The sequence below is a fragment of the Lagopus muta genome, chromosome Z (genome assembly GCF_023343835.1).
Source record: "Lagopus muta isolate bLagMut1 chromosome Z, bLagMut1 primary, whole genome shotgun sequence".
NCBI lineage: Eukaryota > Metazoa > Chordata > Aves > Galliformes > Phasianidae > Lagopus > Lagopus muta.
The window spans coordinates 42,447,593-42,467,529 of record NC_064472.1 but is presented as its reverse complement, the minus strand read 5'-3'; the positions used below and the strand labels follow the sequence as shown (position 1 = coordinate 42,467,529).

The 19,937-nt window shown below is 36.3% G+C and overlaps 1 protein-coding gene across 2 annotated transcripts; it reads left to right on the top strand.

Moving 5' to 3' along the window:
• Positions 1-13,635, top strand: LOC125687256 (protein FAM240B-like). 2 transcript variants are annotated; one of them, XM_048932236.1, is made up of 3 exons: positions 1-69; positions 11,951-12,093; positions 13,424-13,635. In XM_048932236.1, exons 2-3 carry the CDS (start codon positions 11,954-11,956, stop codon positions 13,500-13,502), a joined length of 219 nt encoding a protein of 72 aa, XP_048788193.1. In that variant the 5' UTR covers positions 1-69; positions 11,951-11,953; the 3' UTR covers positions 13,503-13,635. The 2 variants fall into 2 exon arrangements, with proteins under 2 accessions (XP_048788193.1, XP_048788192.1); XM_048932235.1 differs by lacking the exon at positions 1-69 and adding an exon at positions 5,289-5,365.
• Positions 13,636-19,937: the final 6,302 nt, after the last annotated feature.

Here is a 19,937-nt window from a genome sequence, read left to right as displayed (position 1 = left end):
AAGAGATATAATGGTACCTCATATTAAACATTTTAATATTTCATCAGCAATTTATGTGCCAAAAAGCAGGTAAGGAAATAATTTATTCTGCTCCTTTTCAGAAAAATTTTCTTTGCCAATACAATGTTTTATTTTCATTTTTTGTTTGTTTGAAGTCACAGTGATCCTTTTTCAAGAATTATAGGCAAAATTTCAACTCTTGAATGTAATATTAGCATTTAAATCCGTATTCAGAAAATGATCCAAGTGGTCTAATTGCCCAAAGCATTCACAATTGAAGAGCATTTATCTAAATTAATCTGTGGTAGGAAAGGAAACAGTAAAATATTTCATTTTTATTTATTTATATTTGTTTTAATCCTCCTTCAGATTTGGATGTTTCATAGCTTACAGATCTGTGTCTTCAAACAATTCGTTTATCAGATCTTGCAACTAAAGGAGCTTTGCAGCTTTCAGGATGCCCGGGTCTGCTATTGCATAATGGCCCAGGCCACTCACAGTTCTCTTGTAAATATGTGATTATAGTATGTCATGACTTAAATTTTACTTAACACATACCTGATACTTTTGTAATCTTGCCTGGGATGTTTGCTCACTGAGGACTGTTTTAGTCAGAGGCTTTTTAAAGACAGATTCTAAGAGTTAATGATCAGATTGGGTCACAAGTGTTTACAAGAAACATGCTGGTGACAATCTTGAACATCTGATACTTCTTTACATTACCTGATTGAGTGCAAGAGTTAAAATCAGATTTCTCTCCAGGAAGCACACATGAGAGGTAAATGGGCCCTCAGATCTCACATTCACATTCTTCAAGGTCTCAGGTCCAGCCTAAATAGGCAGGGCTGCCTTTCTAATGTTAACTGATGCAGTCAGAACAGGACCCAAGCAACAAAACACAATGTGTTTCTCAGTTTGGTTAATTGGTCACAGTAAATCATTGCAGGCCAGCACAGATATGTCCTGAGGCAGTAATTCAGCCAGAGCCTTTCCTGTTTGTACACCATAAAAGGAAAGTAAGTAGAATACAAATACTAACATCTAAATATTTTAATTGAGCTATATTAGTTCTCATTAAGCTAAGCTACAGATACAGCATCCCTGTGTTACTTTACATTGGGACTCCTACTACAGATTTATTCAAGATTGTTAGCTTTCGTTTTTAGAAAGCAAGAATGATTCCTTAAGAGCCTTAACCATCCTCCTAACCTTACTTTCTCAAAAAAGGTTCGCAAAATCACCCAAAGATGATTTGGAGAAATATTTGAGCATCCTTAAAGAAAGCAATGATGTAATATTTTTATCTGTCATAAATGTGGAAGTGTTGGACTCTTAAGTTCTGATTAATATGGAAAGAAGATAAACAGATGTGAAATTCATATACCATCTTATCTCTCCAGTTTGCTGTGGATGACATAACTGACATTATTTCTTGGAAATTAATGCTAACAAGGTTCCCGCAGGCATCTTCAATATTCTTGAAGTAAACTTGAAGTCTCCAGCATTCCCAATTCATCCCATAAGCTAGATTTCACTTAATTCTAGCTTTAAAAATGTGGCTATATAAGAAGCATAATGCAGCTATGTATGAAAAGATGCAGAAGACTGCATCATTTCACCAAGATCGTATTAGATCTCTAAAAATAAAACATAAAGGGCGGTAGAGCAGCCTCATCCCTAGCTCAAAGAGTGTGTGTAATAAAGCATACTCTGCACTGGTTGATTTTAACATAACTTCAAAACCCTCTTTCCTCTGCTCATTAAATTGATGCCTGAAGGTGTCTGGAGCAATTGAGTTTCCTAATTCTGATACCATAGCAAAATATAAGAACATCCAGGCCAGATTTGCAGGCAATTTCTACTCATAGAAACCTCTCTGGACAAGTCCCTGAGGAAGTTCATTTGATGTGGACTGTGGGTAGTTTCAAATACATGAAAATGCAGAGAGAGAGCAGGTGACACCAGCAGTCTTTTTCTTTCTTTATAGCAGACTCTGTAGTGCAAGAAGCCAAGCTAATTATAGTTCCATGAGAAAGCATCTGTATAACACCTTCAGTGGATAAATTTTAGTCTAACGAAATTTAAACTGCTTGAAAACTTTATATTCCTGGAAAGAATAACAAAAAAGCAAGCAACTAATGAATTACTAAAAAATATTAGAATCTTATCTTACACAAGCAGAGCACTTTATAATCTTGAAGGTCTTTTGTAATCTAAATGATTCTGTATCTAATTTTTCTCATCTATGTCGTAAAGATAGTAGCACAATTGCAAATAAACACTAACCAAGCTACATAAATGTTTCAAACGTCATTTAAGTGGTCTTCAGAAAAGTATCATTCAATTAACAAAACATGTAAGTTCTTCAGTTTGCTATTTTACTGGCTTTGTGATCATCCTAAAAGAGGCGAAAAAAAAAAAGAAAAAAAAGAAAAAAAGAAAAGAAAAAAGAAAACGACTCTGTGTCATAGGCATGAATGACATGACTCAGGCACCATCCAGAACGTACTCAGAGGTTTGGTCATTCAGACAAGCTAATATTTTCCATAAATGTTAATCAAACCTTCAGTATCATATCCAGCAGGCAGGGCTAGAAACATCTAAGTGGAGTTCTTTCCAGCTGCTCTTTCAGATGTAACAATGGGGGATTACAGACTTCAAATCAGCATAGGGAAAAACTGGCATTTGACATCACCTTCTGGACCAGTCCATCAAGGAACCCCTACCTGTTTTCTCTCTGGGGTATACTGAACTCACTGAAGGACCCAAATTAATGGGTCTTCTGTCAGATGTCCTTTAAAGGACTGATTTTAAAAACCTTATTCTACAAATATTTACAAAAGCATCAAAAAAGTTAACAACCAACTTCCATGGGAAAACACCTGCTTAAACTGATCAGGCTTTTACCTATGCTATGAGTTGTCTGCTTCCTTCCAGAATTTGTGAAGCCTAGGGAGTACTGCCAAAACTACTGTGGCCAGCGTTGAGCCTAGACCAGGGGGACAAAGCATACAAAGTGTCCTTCCTCACAAATTTCTAATTGTCACTGAATCAGCCAGTAATGCGAAGAATGTGAATACTATATGTAGTGAATAAGTAAAAGGCTACCCAACAACATGGAACAATGTATGCTTTAAAATTTTAACCTCACCAGAATTCATTTTCTCTAAAATCAAAGAGAAAAGACCATGAGAAATTCATGAATTTGAAAGTTCTTGTAGATTATTTTAAAGATCTCTCCTTTCTCCTCTTCAGCACAGAGTCTTAAAAACATGCAGACCGTGAAGGAGCTATGTCAGCAAATTAGGGCCAAAATGTGTTTACTAATGAAAGTGTAATGGAAGAGTTTTATTTCCATCTCTCCCACACAGTCCAAGAGTACAGTCAGAACACAGAGGAAGAATTTGATCACTACAGAAAATTAACATGCCAGGTGCTCTGAAGATTTGCTCTTTGACAGTCATTTTACTGATACTTCTGAGGTCTCTGCAAACATCATTAAGCAAGTGCTTGTGGGTACTTCTGCAGACTAGAGATAAATACTGACATACTGCCGGTTATGGTAAACAGGCTTGACAACGTTTCTTTGTGAAGTGAACAAAGACAGTGGTGCACCTGAGAATTTCTTAAATAATTTTCACTGCATAAAATTGTACTTGACAGTTGCAATGCTTTTGAGGACATCTATTCAGTCACCTCTCACCCAGTTTCTTCTTCAGATGTGGATAGCCCAGCAGAGCACTTGTTCAGAATTTGTACATGCTAGATGTTTATTTATTTTGTATAAGGTGTCACTGTAAATGCATAGATCTGTTTATTGTTCATTGTAAATTCAATCAGCAGCGTATCATGTAAGATGTATCAAATCTGCTGCAGATGACATAAGTGCATATGATGTTTATCACAACTTGGCATGCTTTACACAAAGCATCTTATCAGCACAAATGCTGAAATATCACTACAGCTGATGAAGACTCAACAATGAAGTTTTCTCCTGAATGCAAATGCTTGTAAATATTTAGAAGTTATTCACATTACAGCATTCAAAACAAAGTTCTAATTTCTAATACACTGTGAAGTTGTTGAAGCTGTGAGTAACATGGCAAGAAAGAAATAATGGGCTCTACAGCACTATGGTAGTTAGCATCACTGTTGTATTCAGTCAGGACACACACCTCTGTCTTTGCAATAGTGTATTATTTTAATATTAACCAAGTAATGACTCTGAACATGGACCTTTGTTATTATCGTATATTCTGACAAGAGGGCTAATTTCTATGGTTTCACATGATACAAGGTGATATAATGCTGAAATAAATTAATACTTTAATGTTTTTGACAAGTTAAACAAACTGACCAATGCTTAATATGAGATGGAATTCTCTTTTACAGAAAAATCTGCAGCTCTCAGGTTTTGCTCAGTATTTTCTGCTGTAAAGCAGACTGCAAAATAAAATTAAGTGAATATGAACTACATAAAGCATCCATCTCATAGCTTCTGCTTTTGCTACTTAGTGTCTGAAAAATGACAGCACAGGAAGGTTAAAATAGTCAGCCGTGCTATAAACACTACTAAAGCCAGCAGTCACATATGGTATATTACTAATGCAGATGAATTTAATGAAAATTGAGATCAGATCATATGTCTGTCATCAACAAAATCTACAAAATACTTTCCTCAGAAAATGAAATGTAATTATGTAAGTGCTCATGTCTAATAGAGTTCTAACAGCTTCAAATGATAAAACTAGTGCTGGTTTAATGCAATTTGTCAGCTAATGTAAACCAAACAGACCATTCCTATGACTATTGCCTCAAAGAGAACAGATTACATGATAGGTCATAATCAAGCACACCTCCTTAGATTAACAGCTCCAAAGTACCGTGCACTTCTATAAGTCACCCTGTAATGCTAAACCAAGTGTGATTTGTCACCTCACTTCAACCTCCATTGCAGCTAAGATAGCAAGTCTGGAATTTTTCAAGCTTCATAAGAGGAGTATTAAAATGGATAATGATAGCATGCATTTTAAAGAATAATTTTCAGCACTTGCCAAGTCATGCTCTCTGAGGTATCTGTAAGTGTGGGAGGGATGCATGCTTTCAAGGGGGCCTGTGTTTCATGATCATCTCAGGCAGGGGGCTGCAAAGTTCATTAAATGATCTTATCTCGCTATTGCTTCTGTTCAAAATAACCTTGATATGATGAAGGATTTATGTTACCCTCACTTCAAATAAAAAGTACTAAGGGATGCATTTCATTACTGTCCTGTGACACTGGAGAAGCCAGGGCTGCTGTGGCAATATTTTTCATTTGTTTGTGTCACAAAGAGGATTTATTTGCAGGAAGAGCTTGAATCCTGAGGTAAGTAAATACTTTTTATATGTCAAGATTTTCATAATAATATAAAGAAATGCATTTTTTCCTCTAACTTTAATTCTCACAGAACTATATTTTAGGGAAGATAACAGTGTGAGGAAAATGTCCGGGAAGAGTGCCCAGTTTAACAGCATCCTAAGCAAGCTGCTGAGTAGCATTGATACAGAAAAAAATTGCAATTTCCTTGCCACAGCCCTAGGTAAAATAGATGTGTATTATACATGAAGATAAGTATTTTGTCAACTGATGGACTTAAACAATAGCCAAGGATATATACACATTTCTCTTGCAAAGGTGATCTGTTACAGATCTGTTAATTTAACAGTAGACACCTTCAGACAAATCTGGACATGTCTCTCTTGTGTGATTTGTCACAGCTGAATTGATCTAACAAAGAACATGAGCCTGACACAAGATTTACACTATTCTTTGATCTGAGATCTTCAAGCCCTCCTGTACTCAAAAATCAAACAAAGAAAACGTTTTCAGGGTCCCTGCTTCTAATAAATATGCTGTATATATAATGCTATATACTTGATCCTACAAATTCAGAAATTCATAAGATTAAATTTCAAATACATCTAGCAGAGGGAAGAAACTTATTTTCAGAAATATTTAATCACGCAAGCAAATTACTACTGCTCTAAATAAGCTTTAATTGTTGAAATCTAAAAGTCATTCAGTGTTAGGCAAATCTATGGAAAGTTCATGAAAGGTATTAGGATATTCTGTACTGCATGATGCTTATGAATGCCTTTTCACTCAATACTTGCATTTATGCAACTGTCACCACAGCTGTTTGTATCATGGTGACAGGACATGTAGAAACCTGGACAGGCAGCACAGAGAGTCAGTGAAAGAGAGCATGGGAAGATGATGAACAGAAATGCGCTGCAAAGATGCTCCAGGGAAAGTTAGGTGAGATCAGCATTAGTAATCACAGAGAAATGCAACTCCAGAAAGAAGTGGATAGTGGATAGAAATTTTCCAGAGAGAGCAACAGGGCTGATTAAATCAGCTTGAAAGATGTTCAAAAACGGGGATTTGAGCCAGCTAGTTAGACTGGGATTTGAGAACAAGAATGCTAACATGGTAAGTGAGCAGGCCAGGAGGAGGAAGCTCAACAGATTTGAAGGCAGAGAATGAAAAAGCAAAGGTGTCTGCAAGGGAAGCACTCAGCTGTGGGCTGAAGGAGAAGTTAATGAAAACAGCAGCGTGCAGAAAAGCAGCTAAATAAATGAATCAAAAATAAAGTGAATCTAATGAAGATAAATAAAAGCACAACAGCCAAAAAAAAAAAGAAAAAAAAAAAAAGAAAAAATATAGTAATGGCTGAATGGATGACCTGGAGGGAAATAAACTGCTGATTATTGAAGTGTTTTGCTCAAACGGTTGTAAGAATGTTAACCTTCAGCTGGAGGACTGCTGAGCTCTCAGGTACAGAAAACCAAGGCACAGAATCAGTTCCCTCCAGTTCAGTAACATATTAGTAGTTGTGATATCCAGGAAAAAACTAAAACAGGCAAAGAGAACTGAGATTCAGCAGATGAAGGACAGATGAAAATACTTCCAATGTGTAGTGTTCAAAGGCATTGATACTGCCATTATAGCAACATGATATGAAAAGAGTCTACAGCCACTATGAATTGTATCTTTTTCATATTTTTTTTTCTTTTTGTAAAGGCTTTTTTATGAGAAAAGGCTCACATTTGATAATCATTCAATGCATTTTAAGAAAGCAGTTTTCTGAAACTGATAAACAAGGCCATACTCATCAACTTCCTATAGAAAAGCAGTAATGAACTCCAGTAACCAGGAACAAGGAGAATGTCTGAACATGAGATCGCTGCATGATCTTTGCTTTCAAACATTTTTACTTGCATATTCCAGAATTGTTTTGCTAGATGAGTATCTGTAACTCATGCATTCAGGTAACTCCTTTTGTACTACTAAATCACATGGTTGTCATTTTTACATAGGGAAAATTCTTATCTTATGCAAAATTTCAATAAATTTTATTGAAGGTTTTACACAGTCAGTGACCTCCTGACTGAGAACATGTTGTGGTTAGACAGTATGCTTCAAATTCTGACAAACTAGGAAAGATTGATGGTAGAATAAATCATGTGTCTAGAATTCTGTTATTTAATTGCAAATTTCAGATATCAGTCTTTAGAAAATAAAAGCATAGATTCACAACCTATAGTGTTGAAGTACAATACATAGAATATTGCACACATGCAAGCCACACATTTTTTCTGACATCATATGTCTCTGTATTTTTGAAAGAGAACAGGGGCAATGTGCGTACCAGAAAGCATCCAGGCTCTGATCCTGTCTACCCAACCTTGTCAGATACTGCAGCTTCTGTTGGGGCATCATATCCCTGGCTGCTCAAGTGGGCAGCCTCTGCCCTCCCAGAATAATACCTCTTTCCTGCACATCCTTCATCTCACAGATCTTATTTATGTAACTTGCCACATAAACAAGTTACAAAGGATTAAAGCAAAGTACTTTCTTCTACCCTTAAAGAGTTTTCTCCATGCTCTGAAGACCTAAGATAAATTTGAAACTGATGCGTTTCACCAGGCAGGATCTCAAAACAAATCTCAGTTAACACTTCGAGACATTAATAGCTTCCAGTTCCAGAAGGCAGATAACATACCCAAGATCCATGACAGAGGAAGGAAATCATAGTTGCAATTTCAAGGCCCATTTTCTAAAATTAAAGCTTTCTTATTGTTATAAAATTAGACATCAGCATTATCATGGAAATAACATCACCATCGTTGCATGGAGAAACATCCATGCAAAAGTAGAGGAATAAAATATTGGTTTATTTCTACAAAGATGCATAGCATCCTCAAATCCCTGACTGACTGTGTTGCATGAGACACAAGAGAAATATTAAATAGCTTTCCTGACTTATGCAAATGTTATGTAAAATTAAGAAAAAAAAGCATCTAAAAAAACAATTTCTGTTCTACTACAATGGGGAAAAGCACTTTACTTTTCATTCTCTAGATAAGTAAATCTTAATTTTCAATTCTCTTTATATAACAGTATATTTCACTTGATGCTAATGACTTCTCATAGAACTAGTAAGTACCAACCTCAAACTATTGATTTTTGTACTTACAAAAGAGGCAGGATGTCACACTGAATTGGTCTGACATGCCCTTCTTTTGTTCTACCAGCACAATTTTTCTATTTCAAATAACAGTATTAGCGCTATAGCTTCACTTCCTTTATAAGATCTCCTTTGCAAATTTAGTCTAAATACTATCAACCTTCTCCAAAATGATTAAACATAAAGGAATTGATCATGTTCATCCTGTGTTGGCTAAAGCTTTCTTAGAGTTTATCTAGATATTCCTTTCATCTGAGAGCAGCTACATTGGTTCAGCTAACAACCAGGGCTCTGTCAAAGATGATTACCAGAAAGAGACTCATTATTGTCCTACAGAAGGATCATCATGAGAGGCTTAAATAAAATTTTGTTTGGTGTTAGCTGTTGCAAGCAAGTTGAAATTAGATCTACTGCGAGATCTATATAAGAGTTATCACAACTTCTTATATACCTGAGCATGACATTTCTTCCTACCTGTTATACACAGCATTCTTCAGAGGCTCCTTACATGTCTTCCTCAAACCATTCTTCCTCTGCTAAACGAAGCTCTTTACTTCCCACTTTGATATTCTGTATTTCCCACTTTGATATGAAAATAAACATTACCCACTTGGTAACTCCTGATGCAAATCTACCATACAAGTTTAAATTCACTTAATTTCTTCTGGAACTAGAAAGAAACTGAGTAGGAGAAGAAAATAGGATTTCCATTATTGTCAGAAGACGTTAACAAAGAAACTGTATCCTCTGCCATGTGAAATACTGACAGACTAGATTTGATACTGCTGATTTCCCACATAACCTTGAAGTTTTCTGGCAACAGTGTTGAAATAAATGGCAGAACATATTGAACTCAAATTTCTTTGCACAAATATAAAGGAAACCAGGCAGGGGTACTTCAGCAGATTTGTTGAGAAGTTTCTACAGTCACTGCATGAATAGGCTTAAATAACAGTTTCAAAGTAAAGGGTAGATTAAGATAGGATGATTCTACAGCTGTGTGGTGCAAATAGTTGCACACTGGTTCACTAATGTTAATCAAGAATTCAGTGTGTCATGCAGAGAGAGTGTTGTGAGTGTTGTGCACTATTAGGAGGAAAAAAAAAGGGAAGATCAAGGATTGAGTAAAAGAAAATTTAACTATTATCCACATGTTGATGCAAAATAAAATGTTGGAAAAGTATAGGCTCAGACAGTGTTCCTAGTATGCCTCAGCCAGCAAACCCAAAAAGGCTGATGTTACAGTGAGAAAAATACTAATTTCCCACACCCACCAAAAAAATAATGATGTAGCATATAGTATGATATATACTACAATGTATACTTCATAGTATTCAACAGGTATCCCTGTACTAAATGATGAAAGGTGAATAACAATGAAAACTATTTCTGAAGTTCTCTTTTATGGTGTTCAAAACTTTTGCCTTGGGATTTATTTTTTATTTTTTATTAAGGAGGTGATAGAAAGATACATATAAATATATATTCAAAACAGCACCAAAAATATATGCAGTTTGACAAAAGGCAGAACATCTGAAATTGATAAAGGATGTGTGTGTTCCAAAAGTAAGTGTGTGGTTTCAGTTAATATATGGTAGTAGTGAGTTCCACAGATTCTGAACTTCACCTCAGTCAGAAGAGTTATTCACTCTCATAAATATAGAAAAAAGCATATTCATAGTAAAATGGGAATTTGCATTCAGAAAAAGTGAAAATGTTCTGGTTTTTTTTAAGATCATCTCTTACCAAAGAAAAAAGGAGAGACTATTTCCTGTCACTGTTTATTTCAGTGCCTGAAGGATGTTTGAGAATTTTGTTTCATGTACTTCAGCACTATTGTTATTCTGAGATGAAATCCCATAGCAGAAACACCATCAATCTGATCAGATGGCTGTTACTGGATCTTCTTCACAAGTGTCTAGAGTATTCCTGGGTACACAAGAGGTTAAAGAGAGCAGTAACTACATCTGAGAAGAGAAACTGATAGAATGCATATTATTTATGAACACTTATATTAAACAGACTTTTGACCTAGAATTTGTTGCCTCTTACAGTTGAAGGTGTTCAGTTGTAATTGCAATTACATGCTGATGCTAATACTTATTTATCCAACTATAATCTGCTCAATACTTATACATACAGCTGTAATCTGAAAATAATTTTCAGTAAAATTCTACAAACACAGGCTCAGAAACATAACTTTTATTATTCAAGGACCATGTATTGACACATACGGTGTACACACAGCAGAGTCACAGGGAATTCTTAAAAAATAAGAAAACTCTTCAAAAAGGCGGCTATTGTTCTCTACCAACAGACAGAAACTTCTCTTAGAGTTTCTCTTAAAACAGCCAAATCTCCTGAGTTATGTAAAGATTACTGCTTCCCAATTCTGCTTTTGTTACCGTGCCCAGCAGGGGAATGGCAGTAGTTCCTTCAAGCTTTTCCAAGCAAGCCTTGAGGGTCTTGTTTATTAGTTCTCTATTCTTTTGATGAAAATAAAGTGCAAATAATTGCACAAATTTAAACAACACACGAGACAAATATTTGTTAAAACATATATATTCTGGAAAATATTATAATGGCATGTTTATGCAAAATCACCTGGCAATTTGGAAGGTAGCATCTATAAACTCATTCTATATTCAGTGAAATTTTGAAATTAACTATACGATTTTCTGGTTGTAATGGGGGATATAAGAGCTTTATTGCCAGCCCATAGAGAGTCATCCAGAGACATATTTTTTTTCCATAGTTTAAGATTTACTCACAAATTTCTCTCTAGGACGACGTTAAATGAAGGAAGTACAGAATCAACACAGGTATATAAACACATTGAATGAAATTGCTCTGTTTTGGAAATTACAGAACAGAGAAGTATTTAATAAGTGTGATGGGTTTTGCAAGTTAACATCTTAATGTATGCACATTTTCTCCATTCTCCAAAATTAAGACAAAAATTAAATTCATTAACAGCAAAACACCAGAGTCATTTTCTTTTGTTGCTTGAGTCTTGATCTACTGTGATCATTTGAACATTTTGTAAAAATGAAAACAGTGAGAAATTCCCACTAGATCTGGCAATTTTTCTACTTCCTGTCATTTTTGAAAATCATAAACCACATACTAATTATTAAAGTAAAGAATGCTAAAGAAAAGTTATACATGTTAATCTTAAAAATCACAGACAGAGGTAAATAGCATCTGAAATTAGCAAGCAGGAACTCAAATCACTGCAAACAGCACATTGTCTAGTGTCAGAGGCAGAAAATAAAAGTTTTAAATTGCCTACTGGTATCCTGATCCTACATTAAAAAAAAAAAAACTGTGTGAACCTAATGCTGTGAAAAATCCAAAACAGCAGTATCGTGTTTCTGCTGTGAAAAAAGATGAGGGACAAATAACTTACAATATAACCATTTCAAATTTATCCTTAACAGAAAATGAATAGTCAATATATACGTCACGAAGTGCGAGGATGTGAAACTAGCAACCTGAGAAACTTCTGGGAAAAGACAATTGAACAACAAACTCGGTATCTGCAAGTTGAAAGAGAACGTCAGCAAAGAAGTGCTCTGACAAAGTTAGTAGTTTGTATTTTGAAAGGTTATTTGAGTTTGCACTGTTATTCTTTTTAAAAGAAAAGTTATGCCTATATTATGTCACACAGTGAAAGTTGGAAGTAATGTTTACTTTCTTATATTTTTAGAAAATAATAAAGTTTCACAAATTGGCCTACTAATACTAATTAGTATTAGTTATCGCTTCACAGGATGAGAGAATAATTTACTTATTCAAAAATTGGGTCCAAAGTGCGGAAATTCCTGAAGTTATTAGGACAAACTCTAGCAGTACAGACTTGCCTTGAATATCAAGGTTCACATCAGAACTAACACTTATCTGTACTTGATTCACCCTCTTTCTCTATGGCTTTGTTTTCACAAGAGTACGTGTTCAATTAATTTGTGAGTTAATCTGAACAAAGTCCATAATAAAGCAGATGGTCTAAATAGTCTAACTGATTAAAGCAACCATCTGTAGCTATTTTTACCTCAGTAAGTCACATTTACCTTACTCAGCTAAATAATGTAAAAGTAGTCTGCTGCACCATCAATACTGTTTTACTTCACATGAAGTGCCTGGGAGTTGAAGGCACATACACAGATGGGTATTCTGGCTATGAAGTGTTCAAAAAGAAAGCATTTGTTCCAAATTTCCCTCCTACATTCCTTTGAGTTAATGTTTAAGCAAGTAAGTATAAGATGACATTGCATTAATAACCTTCCATGAAGCAACACTGGAATCAATCTCCAGTACATTTTACCCATTTTTTAAATAACCTAATTTCAATGTTTCAGATCCTCAACTGTGAAACTTCTGTTTTTTTTTTTTTTTTTTTTTTTTTGAGGCAGTCTTTCTGTAGTATCTAGACTCTACCAAAGAGAAAACAAACTTCCATTTATCATCTGACAGGCAGTTAGTGTTCCTGTTATGGACCTAAGTGGAGTTTCAACACTCATAGCTCCTCCAAGCTAAATGGTGCACAAAAGCCTCACTACAAAGTACTTTTTCTGAAGTAATTTCTGAGAAGGGGACTAGGGAAACAATGGGTGTTGCTACCCAGCAGGTGGCAGTAAGCAATCTCCAGTGGAGGTGACAAGTCACTTTGGCAGAAAGAGACACTTAAGAAAGGATGAAAAAAAGATGAAAATAAACCACAATGATCAAATGAGGTGGTAGTGGGATCTGAGATCCAATCCTGAACTTCTATCCAGCAACACACTCTAAATGGGCAGATCAGTTTGCATAATAATCAGCAGAAGTGCTTAAGAGGGAAAAAAAAATTAAAAAAAAAAAAAAATCGGTTCCTAGTAAAAATCTAGGGATAAGCTAACCAGTGTTTCTGTCCTTAGGCTCAGAAACGAATGGATGGAGAGGCTCGAAAAACGAATAAAGATGTTGAGGACCCAACCTGAAGATGCATCTATTTGAAGATCTCAAACTCACTGCTTGTATAGGAAGAGACTGTTTTGTGGGAGAGTATGACAGTGGGATTCAAAAACTCAAGTGGATTTTGCTCTGTGGCTTAAGCGAGCTATAAATAATTACCAGTCATTGTCAGAAGTTTCACATGTGAATTGCTGCTTTTAATGTTATGTATCCATCCCCTCATTTGATAACAGATTGAAACACTCTGAAGTGTTCAAAACAAATAAGTTCACTGAGCTGCAGATGCACGGGAAGGAAATCAGCATTTTGCTACACTGTGCTCAGCAAAAATATTTCCAGGATAGTACGATTTTCTCTCTGAACTAAACTGATAGCAATTTTTTCCCCCAAAAAATATTTAATGAATAGTTAAGTGATTATTTTTTTGTTTTGTTTTTAAATACAGATTTGTTTGGCTTTTTTTTTTTTTATAAGTACAGCAGAGCCCTACTCAGACTAAGAAAGTGAGTTCACATATGAACATATATTTACTTCCTAGATCACAAGTACTGCCAAACCTGACAGCCATTATAGATCCTATTTGCCATATATTAAATATTTGTAAAGCCACTAATACATAGTCTGAGAAACAGGCTTTGTGATATACTGAAAAGAACTGCTTTACTTGTTAAGCCAAATTTTAGCTAAATTGAGAGGCAAAATGTCTTGGAGATTTGAAGCTGTTTCTGGTACTCAAACCAAGTTGCCTAGAGCTACACTGATACATGTTACACAGACAATCTGATGCATCTTCACATCTGCCTGACACACTTGAGTGGAGATCATACTCTTTTCTCTAACCTGATGAAACCTAATATGTACTCCTTTACAACCAGTACCTTCACAAAAGCAGCAAATTTCTTTTCCCATATTTCCCATTCATCAGAGCAGTTTCTAGTTCCCTTTCTAATGCTTAGTAAGGATGTGATGTCTCTTTCAACAGTATCAAAGCATATCAACAGGCAGCATAATAAAATCATTTCCTTCTTAGGACGACTTCTTTGTTGCCACCACAATGTGTGGGGTAATACACGGCAAAATTGGCTGTTCTGAGTACTCTAAAAGTTTTTCTCAGTCGCTAAACTTTTCAGTTCCTTTCATATGAGCATTTCACTAGTTCTCTGGTAATTCTTTTTGTTTCATAGTAAATAGTTGAATTACTGAGAGACAAGAAGGGAACTGAGGAAAAGTTTGGTGTTTAAAATTCAGAACATCTGTTTTTTGTTTTTTTTTTTTTTTAAAGAAAAACAAAAAATTCAAGTGCTATTTGTTCTGTCTTCATATACTACCTTTTAATTTCACTTCTTTGTGTCCCTAGGAAAAATCAGACATATTATGAGAATTAAAGCATTAAAATAATTCCCAACAAATTATTTTTTGGAGACCTGTGAAATCCATTAAATATGGAATAAGGATGCCCTTGAAATATATGTTTGGAAATCAAGACATTAGTAGGTTTGTCATTAAACTTGAGAGAAGTTTGCCTGACAGATGAAAAAGCTGCTGAACTCACATTCTTCACCAGAATCGCTTTCTTAAGCAGTATTTAAAGCAACATCAATTGAGAATACACATTCTCATTCTATCCAGAAGATAGTAGTATAATTGCAGTATAGCTGTGTTTTAACAAACAACCCCTATGCAGACACATAGTTTAATATTAAATTTTAGTAAAAGTTTTCTTTAGAAGTGTCAGTTTTAACACTTCGGTTCTCCAGTTATCTGTCTGTGCTTCATGTTTACTGAATTCCATTGTGCAGAATTGCTTTTACAAAAATTTGAACTGAGGTAAAAGTAAAATTTTCTGCCCCCTTGAGAGTTGTGTAAGTGACAGCACAAAGTGCAAAACAGGAAAAAATCACAGTTTAGATAATTTAAAAATGAAGAAATCTCTCCTGTAATAAGCTTTCCTTTTCATCTCACGTGATTCTTCTTCTCAGCTAGTAAGTCAAAATGAAGAAAATCCATCAGAAGCCAGAAAAACAAATGCAGGAAAAAATGATTTTAAAGTATGTTATGCCCCACTCTCTGCCGTTTTCCTTCATTGCACATTTTGTATGGTTATGTCACACAAGGATGCGTAAGGAACATGTCAAGATAAAATATAACAAAATCATCTCCTAAATGGATAATGGATAACAAGGAACTCATTTTATCCAGAATGTTTCTTTTCCAGCTGAAAGTCAGAAGGAGTTCTAAGTACACATTTCCAAAATTAAATCACTTCTGTTCTGAGTTTTGCAATTTCATCTTTAATGCTTAGATGAATTATTTCAGGTTCCACAGTACTAGATTCAAAATACAGGGCCATGTAATTTTTATCTAGGTGCCAGTAATACATTTAAATAAAGCCTTGATCACTTTTGCGGTGATCATCTATTTAAGAGGTCTATAAATTACTATCAACAAAGGAACACATAACCAGAGAAATAAATACAATCCAGAATTAATCAGCAAAATAAAGAAGTGCAATAACATTAAAATTCAAGCCTAAACATGAAGAAACAGTTTGCACCAGGAATTGGAGTAAAGTATATGATTAGAATGGCTCCAGAGATTTGAAAACTCAAAAAAATAAATTTACAGCTTACTCTGAATGTTGTAAAATAAATTAAAAGGAGTAAAAAACCCATAAACTACAATTTCAGCAAGACTCAGAAAATGAGCCATAATGCTACAAAAATGATATAAAAAGGTATGCAGAAACCTGACCACAGCACTAGAAAAGTCATCAGATAAAAACTGATAAGATCATCTGAGATTAGTAAAACCATTATGGTTACAGAGGATGCTCAGATACTCTTCAGTCAGTTCTTCACTGGTACAGAGTTTCAAAGGAGTGCATTATTTAGTTAATCACATTAAACAATATTTCATATTCATAACACAGATACTTGAAGAAACACTTCATTTGTCTTGATTTTATTCTATCCATATTTTCACCTGTTTGAATATAACAGCTAGAGATTGAGTTACGTCCATCTGCTTTTAATAGATTTGTAATTAAAATGTGGTAGATACTTGCTTATCATCTTAGCTTTCATTATTTAACCCTTCCTTCGCTTCATCCTGACACTGACTAGCAAGAACATGCATGCCACTTTCTCATTTTAAATATATGGTACCTTACTGTTGGAAAAAACTTTTGAACTCTTACAGTAATCAAATGTTTTATCATCCTTTGAAATAAACCCTCAATAATTTGAACCCGTCTTACATACTATTTATGAGAAGTATTCTGCATGCTAGCACAAAACTGAAAGCCCATTTTATCTGCATTAATGGCCTTTCTAGTATACAGATAAGGAGTGAGAACTGCGAGGAATGATTGTCAGTAAATTAACAGTCCTCCTAGCAGTTTAGCCCAAACTGATGCAGCTTAAATACAATTCTTTAGTCAATAGTCCTTCCTGAAGCTCCTCTCTGGAGCTCTCTAATTAAGAGGGAAATATTTTTGACCAGGCTCTGAACAAGTGGTGCTGGTCAAGGAAAAGGCAGGATGACTTTATAGTAAGATGGTGACATCAAATCAGAGACATGGTTCCACTGTGCCTGGGGGAAGCTATCCAGCCCTGTCACAGAAGAATTTCTGCAGCCCAGGGCAAAAGCATCCAGCAAACCATGCATAGCATGACAACCAAGGTCACACATTACCCCTTGTGCAGTCACATCTTCATGTAACCATGCCTGCTTAGTCTTTTGGTAGCATTCACCAAAAAGGAGATTGATCTGCTGGTCAATTGTGAAGCATTTAATGTTTTCAGCACTGAAATAAATCCACTGTACAATAATAACAAGGTTATATATACTGTATTCTGTGTTTACTGTAGCATAAAATCATAGAACCACCAAGGTTGGAAAAGGTCTCCAAGATCATTCAGTCCAACCATCCTCCTGTCACCAATAGTTCTCGCTAAACCACATCCCTCAACACAACACCTAAATGTTCCTTGAACACCTCCAGGGTCAGTGACTCCACCACCTCCCTGGGCAGCCCATTCCAATGCCTGACCATTCTCCCAGAAAAGTAGTATTTCCTAATGTCCAGCCAGAATTTCCCCTAGCATAACTTCAGTTCATTTCCTCCAGTCCTATCACTAGTTACACAAGAGAAGAAGTTGACACCAGCTCACTACATCCTTCCTTCAGGTAGTTATAGATAGCGATAAGGTCTCTCCTGAGCTCCCACTTCTTCAGACTGAAGAATCCCAGCTCCCCCAGCCAGTCCTCATAAGGCCCACGCTCCGGACCTCTCACCAGCTTAGTTGCCCTTCTCTGGACACTCTCCAGAGCCTTGACACCTTTCTTGCAGTAAGGAATCACAGAATCACAGAATTGTAGGGGTTGGAAGGGACCTCCAGAGATCATCGAGTCCAACCCCCCTGCCAAAGCAGGTTCCCTACAGCAGGTTGCACAGGTAGGCGTCCAGGCAGGTCTTGAACATCTCCAGAGAAGGAGACTCCACCACCTCCCTGGGCAGCCTGTTCCAGTGCTCCGTCACCCTCACTGTAAAGAAGTTCTTGCGCATGTTTGTGCGGAACTTCCTGTGCTGCAGTTTCCAGCTGTTTCCCCTTGTCCTGTCTCCACTCACCACTGAAAAGAGTCCGGCCTTACCATTCTGCCCCCCACACCTTAGATATTTATAGACCTGGATCAGGTCCCCTCTCAGTCTCCTTTTCTCAAGGCTGAACAGACCCAGGAACCAGAAGAGAAGAAATTAACAAGAATTCCCTCAGTAACGACAAGTAGTGTTTAGTACAAATAAATTATTTATTGTATTCTTGAAAAGTCTATAAGCAGTCTCCATGATTTACATAACTTGATACACAAGCAACATGAGAAATATGCTGCCTCGCACTCTCACTATGTGAGAGCTCCCCGCGAACTGTGTAACTATGATTACCTATCAAGCAGCTCGTACTCATATGTTGCGGTCTTGAAGAATGCTCTCTTTATTGAGCAACACATCCCTTTATATATCATTGCTTAGCACTATAGGACCACCTATACAAGGTAGGTCCTCCTATCAGATTACAGCACGTACTACCTCATTGTTTGATTTCGCAATCGCTCTCTACTACAATTTCACAATCAATCTCTACTACAGAAATAATACCTGACACACAGAGATCACCACATAAACAGGACAGAAATTGCAGAGGTGAGTGGAAGGATGAGCCAAGTCAGGGGAAAGCTGTGCTCCCTATGTTTGTTGCCATTGTTGGCAATGGATCTATGCACTGGATAACGAGGTCCACTTGCTCAGTAACCAGCCCTTCAGATGAAGCTGAAATCAACAGATTGTTTCCCCTAATATAAAGTTCTTATTAATAAAAACATCCTGAACTCAACCCATGAAGTTGCTATTGCAGTGGCAGAACCTACCTGATGTTAAAGGAACTATGCTACTTGTGTCTATAATTAACGAATGTTAAGATGCTATAATTACAAAATAAAGAAGAGAGTTAGGCAAAGCAGACTATAATAACAAAAAGAGAATAGATAGAAAGCTTACCCATACCTCGAGCTCACTTACAAAACTCCAGCAGAGCAGACCTCCAAAAGAGACCCTTCCCCCCTGGTAGCCAGCTCTTAAATGGGTCCAGGAAAGGTGGAGCCAGGCTGCACCCCTTCCAGCAGCACAGGTGAATTGCCTTCACCTGTGCTCCTGTGGCTGACTCATTGCTCACCTCAGGTGATCAATCAGAGTTTCAGGCCATGATTCAGCAGTTCCCATACATTGTGAAACTCGATTCCCACAGGATTTTGTGGAAAATGAAGAATCAGGTGCTGCTGAGATACCAGATTCATTAAGAGAACTTGAAAATTGTTAAATCTGGAAAAGCAGGATATAATTATTTTAACAGAAAGAGCTCAGGCAGAAGGACTGACACCGATTACAAATTGTACTGTTTTTGACTTATCCTCTTACCTTTCTACATTACATATGAAGCCTTTAACACGTATCTGTGCTTGCATTAGGTCAGTCACGTGCACTTGCTCCACACATGGTCTGCAGTCACTTCTTGGTGAAATTTGCATTTCAGTTAAATTCAAACCATACATCATGCTGTTTTGAGGGCCATTCTGTACTTAGATAACTCTAGGCTGAAAGCTGCAGCCATGTACATACATACCTTTGTAAGTATTTCACAGAATTATAGAATGTGTTGTGTTGGAAAGGACCTTAAAGACCACCCAGTTCCAGCCCTCTGCTGATGGTAGGAATATCTCTCACTAGATCAGGATCCTAGGCTTCCATCCAACCTGGCCTTGAACACCTCCTGGGATCATCCACAACATATCTGGGCAACTTGTTCTTGTGCCTCACCATCCTCTAAGGTAAAAATGATTCTTAATATCTAATCTAAATCTTCTGGTTATTTATTCAAAGCTGTTACACCTTCCCTAATATGGAGTCCCTCCCAGCTTTCCCCT

What these genes read in the sequence shown, in the direction of transcription:
- LOC125687256 (XM_048932236.1), top strand. Translation starts at nt 11,954, where the DNA reads ATGAATAGTCAATATATACGTCACGAAGTGCGAGGATGTGAAACTAGC. An exon ending in CAAAGAAGTGCTCTGACAAA is followed by an intron (nt 12,094 to 13,423) that starts GTTAGTAGTTTG and finishes TTCTGTCCTTAG; the next exon opens with GCTCAGAAACGAATGGATGG.